Source organism: Trichosurus vulpecula, chromosome 1, assembly GCF_011100635.1.
Source record: "Trichosurus vulpecula isolate mTriVul1 chromosome 1, mTriVul1.pri, whole genome shotgun sequence".
Classification (NCBI taxonomy): Eukaryota; Metazoa; Chordata; class Mammalia; order Diprotodontia; family Phalangeridae; genus Trichosurus; species Trichosurus vulpecula.
In genome coordinates, this window is record NC_050573.1 from 82,535,243 (window position 1) to 82,554,995 (window position 19,753).

Genomic DNA, 19,753 nt, shown 5'->3' on the forward strand with positions numbered 1-19,753 from the left:
CCCCAAGGTGAAGCCTTATCTCCTTTGCTTTCCTTATGTGGACTCAAGTTGGGGTGGAGTTTGGGGAAGAAGACAAGGAATGAATGGGAGAGAGATCTTGGTCCAACTTCTTCACACATTGTACCAGGTGAGTAGTGCACCTGGAGTAGACCCCCTGGGGTTAGGAGATACCAGGTCTAAGGGGTGAGTGACCAACACATCATAGATGCTCTTGTTGGGTGGTACCACCTGGAAGAGCGAATCCAAGTCCCCTACAGAGCCAGAGGGACCTGTGGTCTTAGGTGCTAGCCCCCAGTAGGAAGGTCCTGGTGAGGGCAGACACTGAGGGCAAGGTGGGGGTGCTAGGGGCATCACCACATTTGGGGTATATATGGGGGAGTATGATGTGGGCAGCTGTCCCCAAAGGGGAACCCTGGTACCTCCTGATAGCTGCACCTGGCTTGAGGTACCTTGAATTACAGGCAGGGGCAAGAGAGGCCAGGAGCCTTGCTCAGATGAGAGAGTAGGAGGGAGCTGAGACCCCCCTGTGGTTCCCAACAGCCCTGCCTGGGTTGAGGTACCCTGCAGAAGCGGGATGGGCCGGAGGGGCCAGAGTCCCCCCTCTGAGGGAGAGGAAGAGGACAGGGGAGAAGTAGGTGCCCCATGGCTCCCCAAAGACATCTCTTGTGACTTGGAGAAGGGTCCCAGGGGCCAGGACGCTGGCTCTGAAGTAGAAGAGGAGGAAGAAGAGGAAGAGAATGGCCTTGAGGGCTGGGGCCCTTCTGAAATATCCCCAAGCAAGGAATCAATACTGAAGGAGTCACTGGCTAGGTTGGGGCTAGGGGGCCGGTAGGGCCAGCCATGGAGAACATAGGGGGTCAGGTCCTTGGCAAAGGCTTTGCCCTGGCCACCCCTCTCCCCTCGACGGGCCACAGCTGTGTTTTGCAACCGAAGTGCCTCAGCAGGGATCTGGCTCACGTCCACTGCCCAAAAATTCCCCTTGGCCTGTGGCTTTTCCGGGTCCTTGGGCACCTAGAGAGAGAGAGCCAAGGGGATTGGGAGAACTTCTGGTACGTGATGTGATCTGGCCCAGCCCTAGCCAGAGGACTGGACTCTTACCCTCCTCCCCTTAATTTCTCCAAATAGCAGGCTTCCCCCCTCAGCATGGCACCCCACCCCAGGCTTTCCCAACAGTTGTTCTAACCTTATGGAAGCATCGGTTGGAGGAGAGGTTGTGCCGGATGGAATCCTTCCACCCTTCATAGTCATCCTTGAAGAAGGGGAACAGAGCTTGAACCTGGTGAATAATCTGAAACCAGATTCAGAGGTAGGGGGTGAGACCTCTGGGACTCAGTCTGGGTCTGAGAGGGAGGCATGGCCCCTGACCTCAGAGAGCTCCTGGTCTGAGGAAGAGAACTAAGAGTGAGCTGGATTTAATGGACACATGTTCTAATGAGTTGAATGGGATCCTTGGGGGAAAATAGGGACCAACGGGATGTGGTAGAAAGAGTACTGGATTTGGATTCAATGGTTTAAGCCTTGGACAAGCTATCTGGTTTCCTCTTCTGGTAAGTGAGTTTGGGATTGTATTTCATTCTAGTTCTAAATCTTATGACCCATAATAATTCAGAGCTTCAAGAGTTCTTTGGGGAAAATGACATCACCCAACTCTCCAGGGATCTCTATCCTGTCCCTTATTGGAAGAGGATCCTAACATAATCCTAACCTGTGGTCCAGACTGTCCTTGGGCCAGTCTCCCATTTCCTAGAATTCCTCTATTATTGATTCACCCTGGGGATGAGCAATTACTAATCTCTGTCTCCATCTACAGGGGCTGGTGACAAAATTCTGCATTATTATAAAACTTGATTTCAAAATAGAGGGCCATCAGAAGAATAGTTACCCAAAATACACACAATTCACTTGGAGTGTGGAATAGCCAGTGGTAATCTTGGATCCAGCTGCTGAGGACACACTGAGCATTGGGGGCTGGTAAACACATGCCAGGGACTGAGTGTGACACAACACAGGGGCAGGGGATGTGTCTGAGGTTGGAAAGGGAGTGACAGGTCAGCCAAGAGTGGAGGACGAAGAGCTGTCTGTCATGTTTAAAGGGGCTGCCTGGAGAAAGACATTCAGCTTGTTCTGCTGCTTGGTCCCAGAGGATAAAACTAGGACCCACCCAAAGGGTAAAGCTACAGAGACAGATTGAGATTCAATGTGAAGGAAAACTTACTAAAACTCTTCATAGAAGGAGGGCATCAAGTGAAGGGTTATAAAATCACTTGACCTGGATATTGTAGAAAGGAATCCTGACCAAGTATATGTTGGCCTGCTGTCCAGAGGTTCCTTCTAGTTCTTAAGATTTTGTGCTTGTTAGAGCAGTCTGGGGATGGAAGGTGTAGAAAGAACAGAATAGCTAGGGAAGTTGAGTTAAACTCAAGCAATCAGTGTACCAAGCATTATCTTAGAAACTATATTGGATGCTGACTCTGGGAGTGAGGTCTTCTGGTACAAGGGGTGTCCGGATAGATCTAAGGACAGGGTCAGAGCTGAGTGTAAAGTATCCAGGATAGGTAAGCATAGTGTTCAGGGGAGGGAAGGCTTGGGGAATGTGTAGAGAGGGTAGGTCTGTCAACCAGGATTAGGGATAGGTTTGGGGGAGGGGATTGTCTTAAGTTTTTCTGAGTTTGGGGAGGGAAGTGGGGAGAGCTGAATATGGAGTCCCAGTATTTGAGAGACTCTGGAAGTAAGAAGTCAAGGGAAAGTTGAGTAGGGTGTCTAGAGTTGGTTGAGTCTAGGAATAGGAAGGTCTGGGAAGTGAGGGTAGGAGGGTAGGAAATAATCCTGGGGGTTGGGATTAGAGGATCTAGGGATCAAGGAAGGGGATAGGTGATAAGGACTGGGTAAATCTGGGGGTGAGGGCAGCAAAGTTGGGTGGTCTGGGAAATGAAGTCAGGCTCATACAATGGGCCAAGAATTAGAGAAAGGGAGGTAAGGACTAGGTGCCCACATGGGGGAGTCTGGGAGTGGGGGACCAGGGGGGCTATTAAGGTTAAGGTTGAACTGAAGATTGGAGATAGAGCTAAATGGAGAATATCCAGAATAGGCAGGGATGAGGAAGTAAGCCAGGGTTAGTCAGGGGAGAAGAGAGGGGGGAAAGTTATAAGTTATCATGAAGGGTCTGGATTTGGGGGGGGCAGAGGAGGGAGGAAAGGACTATGAATTCAGATTTGGGTAGATTGGGAGCTAAGGGAAGAGTGGGGAGCCCAGGGAGGGGAGTATTCATAGTAGGAGAGAGATTAGGTCAGGGACGGAAGGGTCTCAGAGTGGGCACAATTGCTGAGAGCAAAGGAGTAAAGGATGAAGGGGGCAGGAAGGACTTATTTGGGGAAAGGGGGTCTTTACCTCTGCCTCTCACCTGGGCCAGTTTGAGCCTCCGGGCCGGGGCAGCCTGGATCACCAGGGCTATCATGGCCAGGTAGGTGTAGGGAGGCTTGTCATGCCGAAGATATTTCTTCTTCCTTTTCTTCTTGGGGGGCTCTGGTTCCGGTTCTGGTTCCGGCTCTGGCTGTGGGGGGCCAGGGCTTGAGCCCCCTTGGGGCACCGTGGTAGGAAAGGACCCAGCACTGGGCATGGAGTTCTTTAGGCGGTGTGGATCTAGGAAATTGGGACCTAGGATCAGAGGATTGGGGCCTGGGTGTATGGCAGCAGGCAGGCGGGGCCCTGGGCCCTTTATCATTCGGATGGAGGGGGGGAGGGAGAGAAGGGAGGAGGGAGTCTAGGGTGGGGGAGGGGGCAGCCACAATTAGCAGGTTTCTGTTAATCTCAGAGGAAAAGGGAGGATTGGGGGAGGGGATAGAACTGTTTCCCAGGGACTGGGGGTGCTGAGAGCCTAAAGGTTGGGGGGGCGGCTAGCCTTGTCCCCTTATACAATTAGACCATAGCACCCCTACCCCCACCCCACCCCTGGATCCCTAGAAGAAGGCTCCACCCAGACCTTGCCCTCCCCCCATCCGAGGTCCTTTGCTGTCCCCTTAGGGCCTGGCTCTGGATTGATTAGTTGAATTTAATCGCTCTTCTATCTGGAAGAAGCTTCCAGTCCGTCAGTGCCCTGCCCCCAAACTTTCCTAGACTCCCCACAGAACTAGGGCTGTTGTTTCTCATCCTGGGATTTGAGGCCATTCCACAACTTTCCCCTTCTAGTCATTTTAAGGTACCCTTCTTGCTCTAAATTAATAAGCACTTATTAAATGCCTGCCTTGTGGCCCCCAGCACTGTGATAGGCACTGGAAATATACAAAGACAAAGCCAAAGAAGCGCCTGCCCTCAGGGAGCTTCCATTCTAACTGGGGAAATAACTTTAATGGACTAAGTGGTTTATAATATACACAGAGTAAATACTATACAATTGGCGCAGAGGGGGGGATAAGGAAAGGTTTTCAAAGGGCTGAGCCTAGTTGGTAGGAGGCTTGTATTTCCTAGACCTTGAAGAGAGGAAAGAATCCATACCACTTCGGCTGCTGGTGCAAAGGCAGCCAATCAATAAACACTTATTAAGTACCTACTATGTGCCTATTTAGCAAGCCAAGTGCTAAACTCAGGGGACACAAAGAAAGGCAAAAAAACAATTCCTTCCCTCCAGGGGACAGAATGTTGTATGAGTGAGAGCCTGTGGAGGGGCCAGTTTGTTGGGAATGTCAAGCATGTGCCTGGGATTAATTCTTAATTAATCAGTAAAAGTAGGCTGGAGTCTGTTTGAAAAAAGCATTAAACACCAGAGGAATTTCTATTTTATCCTAGAGGTAATAGGGAGCCACTGGAGCTTCTTGAGTAGGGGAGTGACATGATCAAACTTGTTGATCTCACAGGATCATAGATTTAGGGAAGAGACCCTAGAAACCATCTAGTCCAACTCCCTCATTTTATAGATTAGGAATGAAGACCCAGAGAGGTTAAGAGATTTCTGCAGTGTCACACAGACACTGTGTCCTTTAACTAACTGTTGTACCATACAGCCTCATTTATATATCACATTCCTATCTTTATGATATAATATAAAATCTTAAGATTCCTATAAGGCTTCCATCTATAACCTCTTGACCAACAGGATGCCTTCTTACTGGGTGTTTAGAAAAGGGATTGATATAGGCTACTTAAATGGTTGGTTGGTAAAGGCTTCATGGAAAGGGTCTTAAAAGATAGGTAGAATTTGAGAGGAGGAAGAAAGCCAAGGGAAAGAGGAAGTGAGGGGAAGGGAACAAGCATTTTAAAGCACCTACTATGTGCCGGGCACGATCCTAAGTGATTTACAATATTATCTCATTTTAGCAGGAGGATGTGGGTGGAGACCTTCTCGAGATCCTTAGTATCAGAGCCTGAAGAGGCCTTCAAATCTAAGTCAATCCACTTATTTTACTGATGGGAAAACTGAGAGCCGGAAAGGGGAAGAAACTTTTCCCAAGGTCATAAGGGACTTCTCCAATTAAGAGTTTTTATTTCAAGTTCCCTGGCAGATGACCTTCCGACTTCAGCATCAATGCTTGCAATGACAACAGAAGTGGACAAATACTCATTGTTTCTTTGTGGCAAAATGACTCCGAGAAATCTGAGTTTAACTCCTGGGGCCAAATTAAATAAGACACTAGTTGCTTGACCATGCCCAACCTTTCTGCCCGAGTTTCCTTATTTATAGAACAAAGATAAAAAATACCTGTACTGTGTACCTGCCAGATTTAAAAAAATTTTTTTTAAATATCATGAGAATTTTTAAAATCACTCTAATTTCTCCCAGCTAGTTGGGCAGCTAGTTGGCACAGTGGATAGAGTGCCAGGCCTGGAATCAGGAATGCTTGAGTTCAAATTTGGCCTCAGATACTTACTAGCTGTGTGACCCTGGGTAAGTCACTTAACCCTGTTAGCCTCAGTTTCCTTATCTGTAAAAATGAGCTGGAGAAAGAAATGACAAACCACTCCAGCATCTTTACCAAGAAAACTTCAAATGGGGTCATGACGAGTCAGACAAGACTGAACAAAACAATTTCCCCCAATAACTTTCCCCTTCCCCTTCACAGAAAGCAATCGCATATAACAAATTTTTTTAAAGACAAAAAAAAGAAGGAAACAAGGGGAAAATCCATGTAAGGATCAATACATCCAAAAATGTCTGAAAATATATGCAATGTACAACACTTGTAGACCTCCCACCTCAGCATAAGGGTTGGAGTGTCTTCTTAGATTTCCTTTTTTTAAGACTTGTTTGTTTGATTTTGCAGCAGTCATTTTTTTAGCAATTCTTTTGATTTACATCATTGCAATTATTGTGTATATTGTTTTCTTGACTTTAATTCCTTCACTCTGCATCACTTCATGTAGATCTTTCCAGCTTCTCTATATTCATCACATCCTTCTTTTCCTACAGAACAGTAATATTCCATTGCATCCCTGTGGCATAATTTGTTTAGCCATTCCTTCAAACTACGGGCATCTTCTTTCTTTCCAATTCTTTGCTCTCACAAAACGTGCCTCTATAAATATTTTGGTGTATATCAAGATTTTCTGCTTAACAGTGGCCTCCTTGGGATATAAGCCTAGCAGTGGAATTTCTGAGTTAAAAGGGTATGGACATTTTAGTTAAGCTATTTGCATAGTTCCAAAATGCTTTCGAAAATATTTGTACTGATTCACAGCTCGAACAACAATGTACTAGTGTGCCTAACTTCCCACAACTCTTACAACATTGACTATTCTCATCTTTTGTCTGTTTTGTCAATTTGCAGGGTGTGAAGTGAAACCTCAGGATTTTTTAAATTTGCGGTGTTCTCTCATTATTAGTGATTTGTATCATTCTTTCATATGATTATTAATAGTTTGAAATTCAGCTTTTGAGAATTGTTTGTTCATATCCTTCGACCATTTATCTATTGAGGAATGATTTTTTTTTTGTCATATGTTTCCATTGTTTATCTTGGATAACAAACCCTTATCAGAGAAATTTAATAGAAAGATTTTGTTCCCCCATTTCACCACTTCCCTTCTTATCTTAGGTTTATTAGTTTTATTTGTGCAGAAGCTTTCCAGTTTGCTATAATCTGTCATCTATTATTTTATTGTCTGTAATTGCCTCTATCCCTCGTTTGGTCAAGAATACATCTTCTACCCCTCGCTGTGAGAGGGACAAGATCTGTTTATCTTCTAATGTCTTGGTACTGTGAGCTTTAATATTTAAGTCATATGTCTACTTGGGATGTATTGTGGAATAATGGTGTGAGGTGTTAGCTTAAGACTAATTTCTTCCAGATTGCTTTCCAGTTCTCCCAGAAATTTTTATCAAGCAAGGAATTTTTTCCTAAGTAACTTAGATTTTCTGGTTTATTAAATACTGTGTTATTTGAGTTCCATTGTTTCAGTTTCTATCTTGTCCAATCTGTTCCATTGATCTATCTCTCTGTTTTAACCAGTACCTGATAGTTTTGATAACTGTTGCATTGTAATATAGTTTGAGGTTTGGAAGTGCTACCTCTTCATTTCCCTTGAGGTTCTAGAGCTTTCATTTTTCCCAGTGAATTTTGTTGTTTTATCGAGTTCTATAAAGTTATCCCTAGCATTAAAAAATATAACTTAACTTTGGTAGTACTGTCATTTCTATTATATTGGCACAATCTAGCCACCAATACTGAATATTCCTCCAGCTATTTAAACTGTTCCTTATTTTCTTCTTCTTCTTCTTCTTCTTTTTCTTCTTCTTCTTTTCCTCCTCCTCCTCCTCCTTCTCCTTTTCTTTCTCCTTCTCTTCCTCCTTCTTTTTGGTATTAGGAAGGCAAATACTTTAAAATATTTTATTTTTTTCCAATTACATGTAAAAACAATTTTTAACATTCATTTTTTAAAATTTTGAGGTTCAGGAGAACATTGTACACAGCATCAGCAACATTATGCCATGATCAACTATGACTTAGTTCTTCTTAGCAATACAAAAATCAAGGACAAGTCCAAAAGACTCGTGATGGAAAATGCTATCCACATCCAGAGAAAGAACTGATGGAGTCTGAATATAGATCAAAGCATACTATTTTTCTTTTTTTCTCTTATTCTGTTTCTTCTTTTACAACATGACTAATATAGTTATATTTTACGTGGTTGCACGTATATAACCTATATCAAATTGCTTTGCTGCCCTAGGGAGAGAGAGGGATGAGGAAGGGGGAGAAATAAATATTAAATATTGTCTTTACATGTAATTGGGAAAAATACTATTTACTAAATAATAAATTAAAATTTTGAAATCCAAATTTTTTCCTTCCCTCTCTCTCTCCTCCCCCCTCACGGAGAATGCAAGCAATTTGATATAGGCTATACATATGGAATCATGTAAAACATATTTCCATACTAGCCATGTTGTAGAAGAAAACACAGACAAAAAAAAAACCCAAGAAAAATAAAGTAAAGAAAAAGTATCCTTCGATCAGCATTCAGACTCCATTAGTTCTTTCTCTGGAGATTTTTCATCATAAGTCCTTCAGAATTGTTTTAGATCATTGTATTGCTGAGAAGAACTAAGTCATTTATGGTTGAGCATCCTAAAACACTTCTGTTACTGGGTACAATGTTCTCCTGGTTCTGCTCACTTCATTTTGCATCAATTCATGTAAATCTTTTCAGGTTTTTTCTGAAGTCATCCTTCTCATCATTTCTTATAGCACAACAGTATCCTATCACATATTACACATACAACAATTTGTTTAGCCATTCCCCAATAGATGAATATCCCTTCAATTTCCAATTTTTTGCCACCACTAAAAGAGCTGCCATAAGTATTTTTGTACATATAGATCCTTTTTCTTTTTGTTTTTTATCTCTCTTTGGGATACCATTACTGGGTCAAAGGGTATGCAAAGTTTTATAGTTCTTTGTAGCTCTCTGTAGTTCCAAATTGCTCACCAGAATGATTGAATCAGCTTTACAATTCCACCAGCAGTGTTTTAGTGTCCCAATTTTCCGACATTCCCTCCAACATTTTTCATTTTCCCTTTCATCATATTAGCGAATCTGATAGGTGTGAGGTGGTACCTCAGAGTTGTTTTAATTTGCATTTCTCTAATCAATAGTGATTTAGAGCATTTTTTCATATGACTATAGATAGCTTTGATTTCTTCATCTGAAAACTGCCTGTTCATTATCTTTAGCTATTGTTGTTAAATGTCCAGCCCTATGGGGTTTTCTTGGCAAAGATACTGGAGTGGTTTGTCATTTCTTTTTCTAGTGGATCCGGTGGATCCTTTTTGTCAGGCAATTAGAAGTCAAGTGACTTGCCCCGGGTTACACAGCTAGGAAGTGTCTGAGGTTGGATGTGAAGTCAGGTCATCCTAACTCCGGGCCCAGTGCTCTAACCATTGAGCCACTAGCTGCCTCTCATATCCTTTGGCCATTTATCAATTGGGGAATGACTTGTATTCTTATAAATTTGACTCAGTTCTCTACTTGAGAAATGAGGCCTTTATCAGAAAAATATGCTATAAAATTTTTCCATGGTTATGATTATTAACTGTGTATTTCACTCCTAGTTTTTCCTCTGTTTTTCCTTTTCTCTCTTTCCTTTCACCTTGTCCCTCCTCAAAAGTGTTTTGCTTCTGACCACCACTTCCTCCAATCCTCTCTGCCTTCTATCAGCCCCATCCCCTCTTCCCTTATCCCATTCTCCTCCAACTTCTCTGTAGGGTAAGATACATTTTTATACCCAAATGATTGTATATGTTATTCTCTCTTTGAGAGGCTCTCCACCATTCTCCCCCTCTAGTATAAAAGCTCTTTCTCAATAATCATCCCATTCTACCTCTCCTTTCCCCTTATCCCAGTGGATCCCTCTTTCTTACCCTTTAATTTTATTTTTTAGATATCATCCCATCATAGTCAACTCACACCCATGCACTCTGTCTATGTATACTCCTTCTAACTGCCCTAATAATGATCAAATGCTTAGGAGTTACAAGTATCATCTTCCTAAGAGTAGGAATGTAAACAGTTTAACCTTATTGAATCCTTTATGATTACTCTTTCCTTTTTATACTTCTCTTGAGTCTTGTATTTGAATGTCATATTTTCTATTCAGTTTTGATCTTTTCACCAAAAATGCTTGAACGTCCTCTATTTCATTAAATATCCATCCCCCCCCAATGGATTATACTTAGTTTCTCTGTATGGGTGATTCCTGATTCCTGGTTGTAATCCTAGCCCCTTTGCCTTCTGGAATATCCTATTCCAAGTTTTTCTTATTCTTTAATGTAGAAGCTGCTAGGTCTTGTCTTTTTCCTGACTGTGGTTCCATGATATTTGAATTGTTTCTTTCTGGCTGCTTGCAATATTTTCTCCTTGATCTGGGAACTCTGGAATTTGGCTACAACATTCCTGAGTTTTCATTTTGCAATCAATGGATTCTTTCAATTTCTATTTTACCATCTGGTTATTATTAGATATTGTTATATATTAGAGTAGTTTTCCTTAATATTTCTTGAAAGATGATATCTAGGCTCTTTTTTTGACCATGGCTTTCAGATAGGGCAATAATTCTTAAATTATCTCTCTTCGGCCTATTTTCTAGGTCAGTTGTTTTTCCAATGAGATATTTCACATTGTCTTCTATTTTTTCATTCTTTTGATTTTGTTTTATTTTTTCTTGATATCTCATGGAGTCATTAGCTTCTATTTGCCCAATTCTACTGTTTAATGAGTTATTCTCTTCAGTTAATTTTTGTACATCTTTTTTCCATTTATCCAATTCTACTTGTTACTGAATTCTTCTCTTCAGTGAATTTTTAAATATCTTTTCCATTTGAACAATTCTGCTTTTTAAGGGGTTCTCTTCATTAGATTTTTGTGCCTCTTTTACTCTTTGACCTATTCTGTTATTTAAGGTATTATTTCCTTCAGTATCTTTTTGTGCCTCCTTTACCAAGCTATTGACTCTTTTTTCATGATTTTCTTGCATCACTATCATTCTTTTCCCAATCTTTCCTCTACCTCTCTTATTTGATTTTTAAAATCCTTTTTGTGCTCTTCGAGGAATTCTTTTTTGGAATTCTTCCAGGAAATTTTTTGGACCTGAAAAATTCACATTTTTTTTTTTAAGTTTTGGATATACCTGTTTTGACTTTGTTTTGTTCTGAGTTTGTGTTTTGATTTTCTCTGTCACCATGGTGACTTTCTACGGTCAGGTTCTTTTTTTGTTTGATCATTTTTCCCTCCTATTTCTTGACTTTGAGCTTTATGTTATAGTGGAGCTTTGCTGGGGCAGGTAGGTAGGGAGTATCCCAAGCTTCAGGTTTTTTATGCTGCTTTTTTCACAGGTAGTTCTAGAGGTCTGTAAGTTTTTAGTTCTTCCAAGGTGGTAAGATCTAAGGAGAGGTGTATTTACTACTCTCCTGGTCTGTACTCTAGATTGTGAAGTACCACAGTACTTTACTTTGTAACTGTGACCATGCTGCCCCCTGTGCCCCTGCAACTACACACTCAGTGTGTTAGTGTTCCTCCTCCTCACCTTGAGACTGCAACCTGGAGCCATACATGAGCAATGTAACAGAATCCTGCACCCAATGCCAGCAGAGGGTTCCCTGTAATTTCTTTCTGACCATTTGTCTTACCATCTGTGGGCTGAGAGCTCCAAAATGTGCTTCTTTCAATTCAGTTGCTCCGCAAGGCCTGCTGCTGGCTTGCTGAGGTATAGTCTGTCTGCACTGTACTCTACTCTCCTCTTACCCTTGTGAGACAGAGCTTTCTGGCCAACTTCCTAAGTTGTCTTGGGCTAGAAAATGGTTTCACTGCATCTTTTTGTTGGTTCTGCCACTTTAGAATTCATTCTGAGGTGTTCTTTTAATTTTGTTTGGAGGGAAATTTTGCAGGGATCAAGTGAGTTCCTGCTTTTACTCTACTATCTTGACTCTGTCCTAAATGTTCTTTATTTCTTTAAGGAACATTTTATAATTATATCTATATCATACATCTATATCATGCACACACACACACACACACACACACACATATATACACACACACACACATACATACATACATGCTTTGGTGGATTGATCCCCAGGCATTTTATGCATTCTGTAGTTATTTGGAATGAGATTTCCCATTTTTATTATTGCCTCTTGGATTTTGTAATTATTATTTAGAAATGCTATTGATTTTTGAGGCCCTACTTCATAGTCTGCAACTTTGCTGAAGGTATTAATTAGTATCTTTGCTGATTCTCTAGGATTTTCAAAAAACTATAATATCATCAGCAAATAGCAATATTTTTATCTCCTCTTTACCTGTCTTTAATTTCTTTTTTTTGTCTTATTGTGATTACTAGCATTTCCAATATTTATTTGAAAAGGTTCTAGTGTATTTCCCTTATATATGATACCTTCTCTGACTTTAGATTGTTCTATTATGATTTTTTAAAAGGCCTCTCTATGTCTCTATTGAGTTTTTAGTATAAATGAATACTGTACTTTGTAAAAAAAAAATCTGCATCTATTGAGATAACCACGTGGCCTTGGATTTTTTTTTAAATATAATTGTGTTGATTGTTTTCCTAATGTTGAACTATCCTTACATCTCTGGGATAAATCCAACTTGGTCATGATAAATAATGTCTCAGATGAATCCTTGTAGTTTGACAAAACTGTATTTAAAATTTTTGAATTGATAATCACTAATGCTATTAATCTATAGTTGTACTGTGTTTTATTAGTCCTTCCTTGGTTTAGGTATTGAATTTATATTTGTCTCATAAAAGGAAACTGGTAAAGTACTTCCTTTATTAATTTTTGAGAGCAATTTGTGTGATATTTGTTCTTAAATGTTTGAATTTTCTTAGACCAGCAAATTTTTTCTTTGGTAGTTCATTTATAACTAGTCCTAGTTCCTTTTCTGTTTTTCATCTTTTGTTAATTTGCTTATTTTTCATTTTGAAGGCATTCTACTATTTCTCTTGTTGTCTTAGTTCTGTTAGCATATGTTATACATCGATAATTCTCTTTTTTTGTTCCAGTTTCATTGTGATTTTACATTGTTCAGTTGTTATTTTGTTGATTGTATTTTCTGCCCTCTTCTTTTTAATTAGATTGACTTAAAAGATCACCAATTTTATTAGTTCTTTCCAAAAACTAGCTTTTAGTTCATCATTTCTATGATTTTGGTTTCCAGTTTATCTGTTTTTCCTATAATTTTTAATATCTCTTCTTTTGTGCTTATTTTAGGTTTCTTTTTCTGTTGGCTTTTGAATTTTTTAAAATACATATTTAATTCATCAATCCTCTCTTTTTCTATTTTGTTAATGTGTATTCATAGGGATATGATTTTTCCTGAGGACTGCTTTAGCTACATTCCAGAAATTTTGGTATGTTGTTTCATCATTAGAGTTTTCTTCCACATAAATATCATTTCTATTATTTGTTCTTTGACCTACTCATCATTTAGTATTTTATTGTTAATTCTCCATTTAGGTCTATGTCTTGTTTGTGCTCCCTGAATTGATTACTATTTTTATTATGTCATGATCTATAAAGTTTATTGTTTGTATCTTTTTTATAGTAATTTGCAGTTTATCTGTGCCGTAATACATGGTCAATTTTTGTCAAATTCTATATGGTGCTGTTTTAACAACCCGGCTAGCAGCTCCTGTGGGAGCATAAGATCCCCCCACAGCCAGCACCCAGGAGGCTGCCGGGACGCAGGAGGCTGCCAGGACACCGGGAAAGCACAGGTTCTTTTTATCTGCTTAAACAAGGAAAGCATGGTGAAGGGGTTGACCAGCTTACTTTAATCCAGCATTCAGTTAGCATACAGACAACATTCATTTAGTTCAGGGAAAAAACGCCAGCATCCAGTTAGCATTCAGTTAGTTCAGGGGAGCATACGGGCAAGCATCAAGAGACATACTTCAGGGGAAAAAACCAGCACCCTGAGGTTCAGAACATTCATTTAGTTCAGGGGGAAAACAAACCAGCACCCCGAACCTCAAAACCAAAATACAAACAAATTACAAATATCAACAAACAGACCCAATACAATTCATACTTACCAACATCTGGGCTCAGCCCGAGAGCAAGGGCTGGCCCAGAGTCACGCTCCCCACCGCTGCTGTGCCAACCGGAAAAGGAAAGAGGGCTCTTCAAGCTGTCCTCTCCCCTCTTACAGAGTTTTTGACATCATCAAGCGCCGCCTGAATGACCAGGGCCGATTGGTTCTTGAGTTGGCCTCTCCCTCTAGCGTAGACTAGGTTAACACCCAATAGGGCTCAATGAGGTAAGCTGAGTCACTCAAAGAAAACAAAGGTCACTCTGGTTACAGGTGCTCAGAAATATTCTTTAGTAATCCTGTCTAAAAGATACCATGAGTCTTTTAGCTCAGTTTCTCCAGCAATAATTGAGTCAATAACATTTTAAAAATGCCTGTCACATGTCAGGCATTGTGCTAAGCATTGGGGATATAAAGAAGGGTGAAAGACAGTCCCTGTTCTCAAGGAGTTCACAGTCTAATGGGGAGACAACAAACAAGTAACAATGCACAAAAAGGCTATATGCTGGATAAGAAAAATAATCAACAGAAGGAAGGCATTAGAATTAAGGGGGATTGGGAAAGGCTTCCTGTAGAATGTGGAATTTTTACTGGGACTTGAAGGAAGCCAGGGAAGCCTGGGAGGTGGAGATGAGGAGGGAGGCTATTCCAGGCATCAGAGAAAGCCTATAGATGGAGTGTCTTGGAAAAGTAGCAAGGCTAGAGTTGCTGGCTTGCAGAGTAGATGGAGGGATACAAGGTATAAAAAGACTGGAAAGATAAAGGGGTGAACATGTTATGAAGGACTTTGAAGATCAAGTAGAAGATTTTATATTTTATCCTGGAGGTAATTAGAGTTTACTGAGAAGGAAGGAAGATGAGATGGTCAGAATTGAGCTTTGGGAAGATCGCTTTGACATCAGAATGGAGGAAGGGTTGGGGGGAAGACACTTAAAGCAGGCAGATCCACCAGCAGCTTATTGCAATAGTTTAGGCTTGAGGTGATGAGGGCCTGCACCAGGATGGTGGTAGTATAAGAACAGAGAAAAGAACTTATGTAAAAGATGTCATGAAGGTGAAACTGACAGGCTTTGGCAACAGATTGGGTTTGAAGTAAGAGAGAGTGAAGAGTCAAGGATGACACCAAGGATGTAAGCATGGGTGACTGGTTGGATGGTGGTAGTCAAGTTAGGAAAAAGGGAAGGCTTTAGTGGGAAAGATAATAAGTTCAGTTTTGAATATGATGACTTTAAGATGGTTATAGGACATTCAGTTTGAGATATCCAATAGGCAGTTGGAAATTAAGAATGTAGTTCAGCAGAGAGGTTAGAGCTGGATAAGTAGATTTGAGAATCATCAACATAGTAATGATAATTGAATCCATGAGAGTTGATAAGAACATCAAGTGAAATAGTATAAAGGGAGAAGAGAAGAAGGCCCAAGACACAGCCCCATGGGACATCTGCAGTTAGTAGGTATGAGTTGGATGAAAATCTCAGCAAAGGAGACTGAGAAGGACCAGTCAGATAAATAGGAGGAGAACCAGGAGAGAGTAGTGTCCCGGAAACTTAGAGAGAAGAGAATATCAAGCAGAAGAGGTGATTAATAATATTAAAAGTCGCAGAGAGTTCAAGAAGGATAAGGATTGAGAAAAAGCCTTTTGATTTGGCAATTAATCATTACCAATTTTGGAGAGAGCAGTTGCTGTTCAATGACAAGGTTGGAAGCCAGACTATAGAGAGTTGAGAAAGAGGAAAAAACCCAGAATATTGTAGATGACCTTCTCAAGGATTGTAGCCACAAAATCAAGGAAAGATGTGAGATGAAAACTAGCAAGGATAGATGCATCAAGTAAGGGGTTTTTTGAGAATTGGGGAGACATGGGCATAGCTGTAGGCAGTAGGTAAGCAGCCAGTAGACAGAGAGAGACAGAAGATAAATGGAGTGGGGATGATAGAGGGGGCAATCTGCTGGAGAAGATGGAATGAAATGTGCAATGTACTTGTGCAATGTAGAAGGGTTTGCCTTGGCCAGGTGAAGAGCCAACTCTTCATCTGAGATGGGGTGAAGGAGGAAATAGGGGTAAAAGGCATCTGAGCGAGATGAGATGAGGAGAGAAGGAGCTCTCAGAAAATGGCCCCAATCTTTTCACTCAAGTGTGAGGCAAGGTTCTTAGCTAAGGGGATGGGAAGGGGGGAAATAGAATTTCTTCAATTCTGTATTTTTCCTTCTGCTTAGCTTTCCTTTAGATAATCCAAAATTGAAAGAGGGACATTGAAATCTGCCACTACTGTATTACTATCTATGTCTTCTTGTAGTTCACTTAATTTTTCCTTTATGAAATTAGAGACTAAGGCATTTGAGGCATATTTAGTTTAATATTGATATTGGTTTGTTTTCAGTATAATGTAGTTTCCTTGTTATCTCTTTTCAGGTTGTAAGTGTTAGTTTTTACTTTGTCTGACAGCATGATTACAACTTCTGCTTTTTTGTAACTCTTACATAATAAAATTTTTCCCTAAGTCCTCATTTTCATTCTGTTTGTCTTTTTTTAGGTGTGCTTGTTGTAAGCAACAGATTTCGTGGTTTTGTTTTCTTATCCAATCTGTCACTTATTTTCATTTTATTGGACTGTTTAATCCATTCACATTTAAATTTATTAATTAAGTTTATATTTTCCTCCATGTGTCTCTAATATTATTCATTTTTTCTGAATTAGAATTTCTCCCTCTTTTTCTGTAAATATAGTACTTTGTCTCCAGTTATTTTAGCTTATTCTACCTTAAGGCAATTCTATTCCCACTGACTCTTCCTTACCTTCAACCCTGACCTACCTCCCACTTGTTACTCTTTTCCTTAGTTTTGAGTTTTGCTTAAGTTGGCAGTTTCTTTTTATTTCTTAATGTTATCTAGTTATTTAATTCTTCCCCTTTTTTCCCCTCTCAGTTTAGTGAAGTAAAATTTCCTTTACTCTCCTCCTCTTGAACTTATTTTGTTTTTTAGGGCTTTTTAAAAATAATTTCATTTTCTGCACCTTTTTTGAAAAAGCATTTCTTTCCTTCATTCCCTTCATTATTTCTCTTCCTTTTCTGTCTGTTCTAGAGTTTTAGTCTTTGATTTATAACGCTATACTTATTTAGTTTTTCTTTAGTCTCTGTATTCCACATGGAATTAGAGCATCTAAAATACTTATTTTGGGTTCCGTTTTCTAAACATTTTATATGTATTGCCTTTTAGATCTTACCCCCAACTGTAATACCAATTCCTACAAGTGATAGAGATGATATTACCGGAAGATAGAAATTCTAGGCAGTTCATTATTCTTTTGCCCTTCTTATGGTCATCTTTTTCCCCATTTGCCATGCAATTTCCTCTCTAGTCCCTCTGACTCTCCTGGCGGCCAGTTGCCCCCAGAAGCTCCTATTCCCCTTCTCCTCACTCATCACAAGATGAATGATCTCTCTAAACACCAAATTCCTGCAGATTATATTAACTGTAAGGTCCCCATCTCTTTTTATAGAACATCTATTTTCCCATGGGCACTGTCTTCAGTGGTATCTCCTCCCACCACTGAAACAAGATTTCCTCCTTCCTTTGCATCCTCAGCCATTCTCCTATAGGCTCCCTTCCTACTGAGACTACAGAAATTATTTTCCCTTCATTATTCATATTTGACTTGATTAAGGTATATCACACATTCCCTTCCATCTTCTTTCTCTCCTTTCTCCCTTTAAATGTCCCCCCCTTCTGAAATTTAGTTTCACAAAAACATTGATTCACCTGTAGGCAGATGTTGTGAATTTAGTCCATGATGTTTCAGGCCTGTTTCTTCTGTTTGCTTTCCTCTTTCACTCCTGTCCTCTTACATACTTTTTGAAAGATATCCCTCTGTTGTTATTTTGTTGTTGTTTTTGGTCTATGTATTTGTTGACTTTTCTTGTATTTCTATTGTCTGTGGTGTTTTTCTAGGAATATTTCAAATGTTTCTTTTTTATTGAATGTCCATCTTTTATCATTGATGATTAGGGTCAGGACGGCAGGGTATGTTATCTCGGATTGTATCTTGATCTCCTTTGCTCTTGGAACACATTTCATTCATTTTTTACATTCATTTGTGCAAAATAGTCTTTCCTTATTCACATTTCCTTTCCTTTATATTTGAAGGTCTTTTTTCTGGTCACTTACAGAATTTATTAAACGTTTGTCATTGGATTTGTTCACTGTGTCTTGTGATTTTTTTTTTTCCGAAGGTGATTTGTGTATTCTTTCTCTTGTCACCTTGTGTTTTTTGTTCTGAAGTTCTGGGCAATTTTCTTCTATTATTTCTTGCATTGCGGTGTTCAAATTTTTTACCTGTCATGTCCTTTTGGGACACTTAATCCTTAATCCTTAAATTGTCTCTATCCTTCTTATCTTCAAGATCAATATGTTTTGTTTGTGTGGAGATCATGTTTTTTTTTTCCTAACATTCTTTCTTTTTGCTTCTCTTCTCCATTTCTGAGTATTTGCATTTCCAATCAGTTATCCTTCTGTTTGTTTCTTTGGTGAGATCTGCTCCTACAGATTCAAGTCTTTCCATTCTGCCAACTATTACTGCTGTGCAGGCAATATTTCCTGTTCTTACAATTCTTATTTTTTTTTTTAAACCATTCAGAAACATCTTGTTGTGGTTGACCACTCTCTTGGGAATCCATAGAAGGTCCTCTATGTCATCAAGTGTTGATTTTCCTTTGTCTTTTGTATTTATTCATAGATGTCTGGACTTATCTGATCTGGAGACCATATTCCCTTCTGTTATTAATATTTTCCCTGTTGGTTTACCTGCTTATGCTCGAGGTCTTTAATTGAGTTTTCCTCCTTCTGAAATCTTTGGTAATTTCAGTCTTTTTTTCCCCTTATGATCTCCTATTGCTCACTTTCTAACTCTGTTCCTTTGGTGATTTCCCTTAGGGCTAGACCTTAAAGCTATCTCGGACTCCTTCTGTACTGGACAGTTCACCTTTTGCTGGCCTCATTCACTCCCAAGTGACTTGTGAGAGGACCGAATTGGCTTAGCTGGATGCTGGACTCTTTCCCTCATGAGTAACATACCATAAAGCCACACATGCTGGCATTCTGCCCGTTCCCTCTGTTGCTCAGTTCTCGGCTAGACTGTATTACAGCTTCTGCCTTTTGATTTTCTGCAGCCCTGATGGGGGAGAAGGGAAGAGTTGAATTCTGTTGCAAGCTAGGCTAGCTCTACCAGGTAGTGATAGGTGGTAGGCAACAGTGTGCTAAGTGAACACCTTTGGGGTTAGAGATTGCCTTCTCTCCTATTACTTCATCAGGTTTTTACCTTGTTAATTTTCTTGGTGTCCCAAGATTGTTTTGATAATCAAATGAGAAAACATATGTAAAGGTACTTTAGCCCTTTAAAGCACTATATACATGCCAGCTATTAGAATTATTATCTCATTAGCTGTGTGACAATGAGATGTTCATTATGGAAGAATTAGTGGGATACTGTGAAAGGAATACTGGCTCTGGAGTCCTCAGGACTAGAGTTCAAATCCTACCCCTGAAACTTATTACCTGTGTGACCCTGTGCAAGTTACTTCTTTCTGGGACTCAGTTTCCTAATCTCTAAAATGAGGGGATTAGACTCGATGGCATGGAGGTCCCTTCCAGCTTTAGAGCTATAATTCTCTGATCATTTGCCTTTTTTGCCTCAGTTTCTCTAGCTGTAAAATAG

General features: G+C 40.1%; 1 protein-coding gene across 1 annotated transcript in view; it reads right to left on the reverse strand.

Moving 5' to 3' along the window:
* Nucleotides 1-56: 56 nt before the first annotated feature.
* The window catches only part of FOXH1 (forkhead box H1), a 64,404-nt gene continuing 44,707 nt past the window's right edge, over nt 57-19,753 (reverse strand). Inside the window, exons 2-6 of the mRNA XM_036741119.1 lie at nt 11,513-11,526; nt 3,401-3,639; nt 1,184-1,288; nt 687-1,011; nt 57-611 (exon numbers count right to left, since the gene is read on the reverse strand). Of these exons, the coding sequence (XP_036597014.1) occupies nt 112-611; nt 687-1,011; nt 1,184-1,288; nt 3,401-3,639; nt 11,513-11,526 (1,183 nt within the window). The 3' untranslated portion in view covers nt 57-111. The remainder of the gene's footprint in view (nt 612-686; nt 1,012-1,183; nt 1,289-3,400; nt 3,640-11,512; nt 11,527-19,753) is intronic.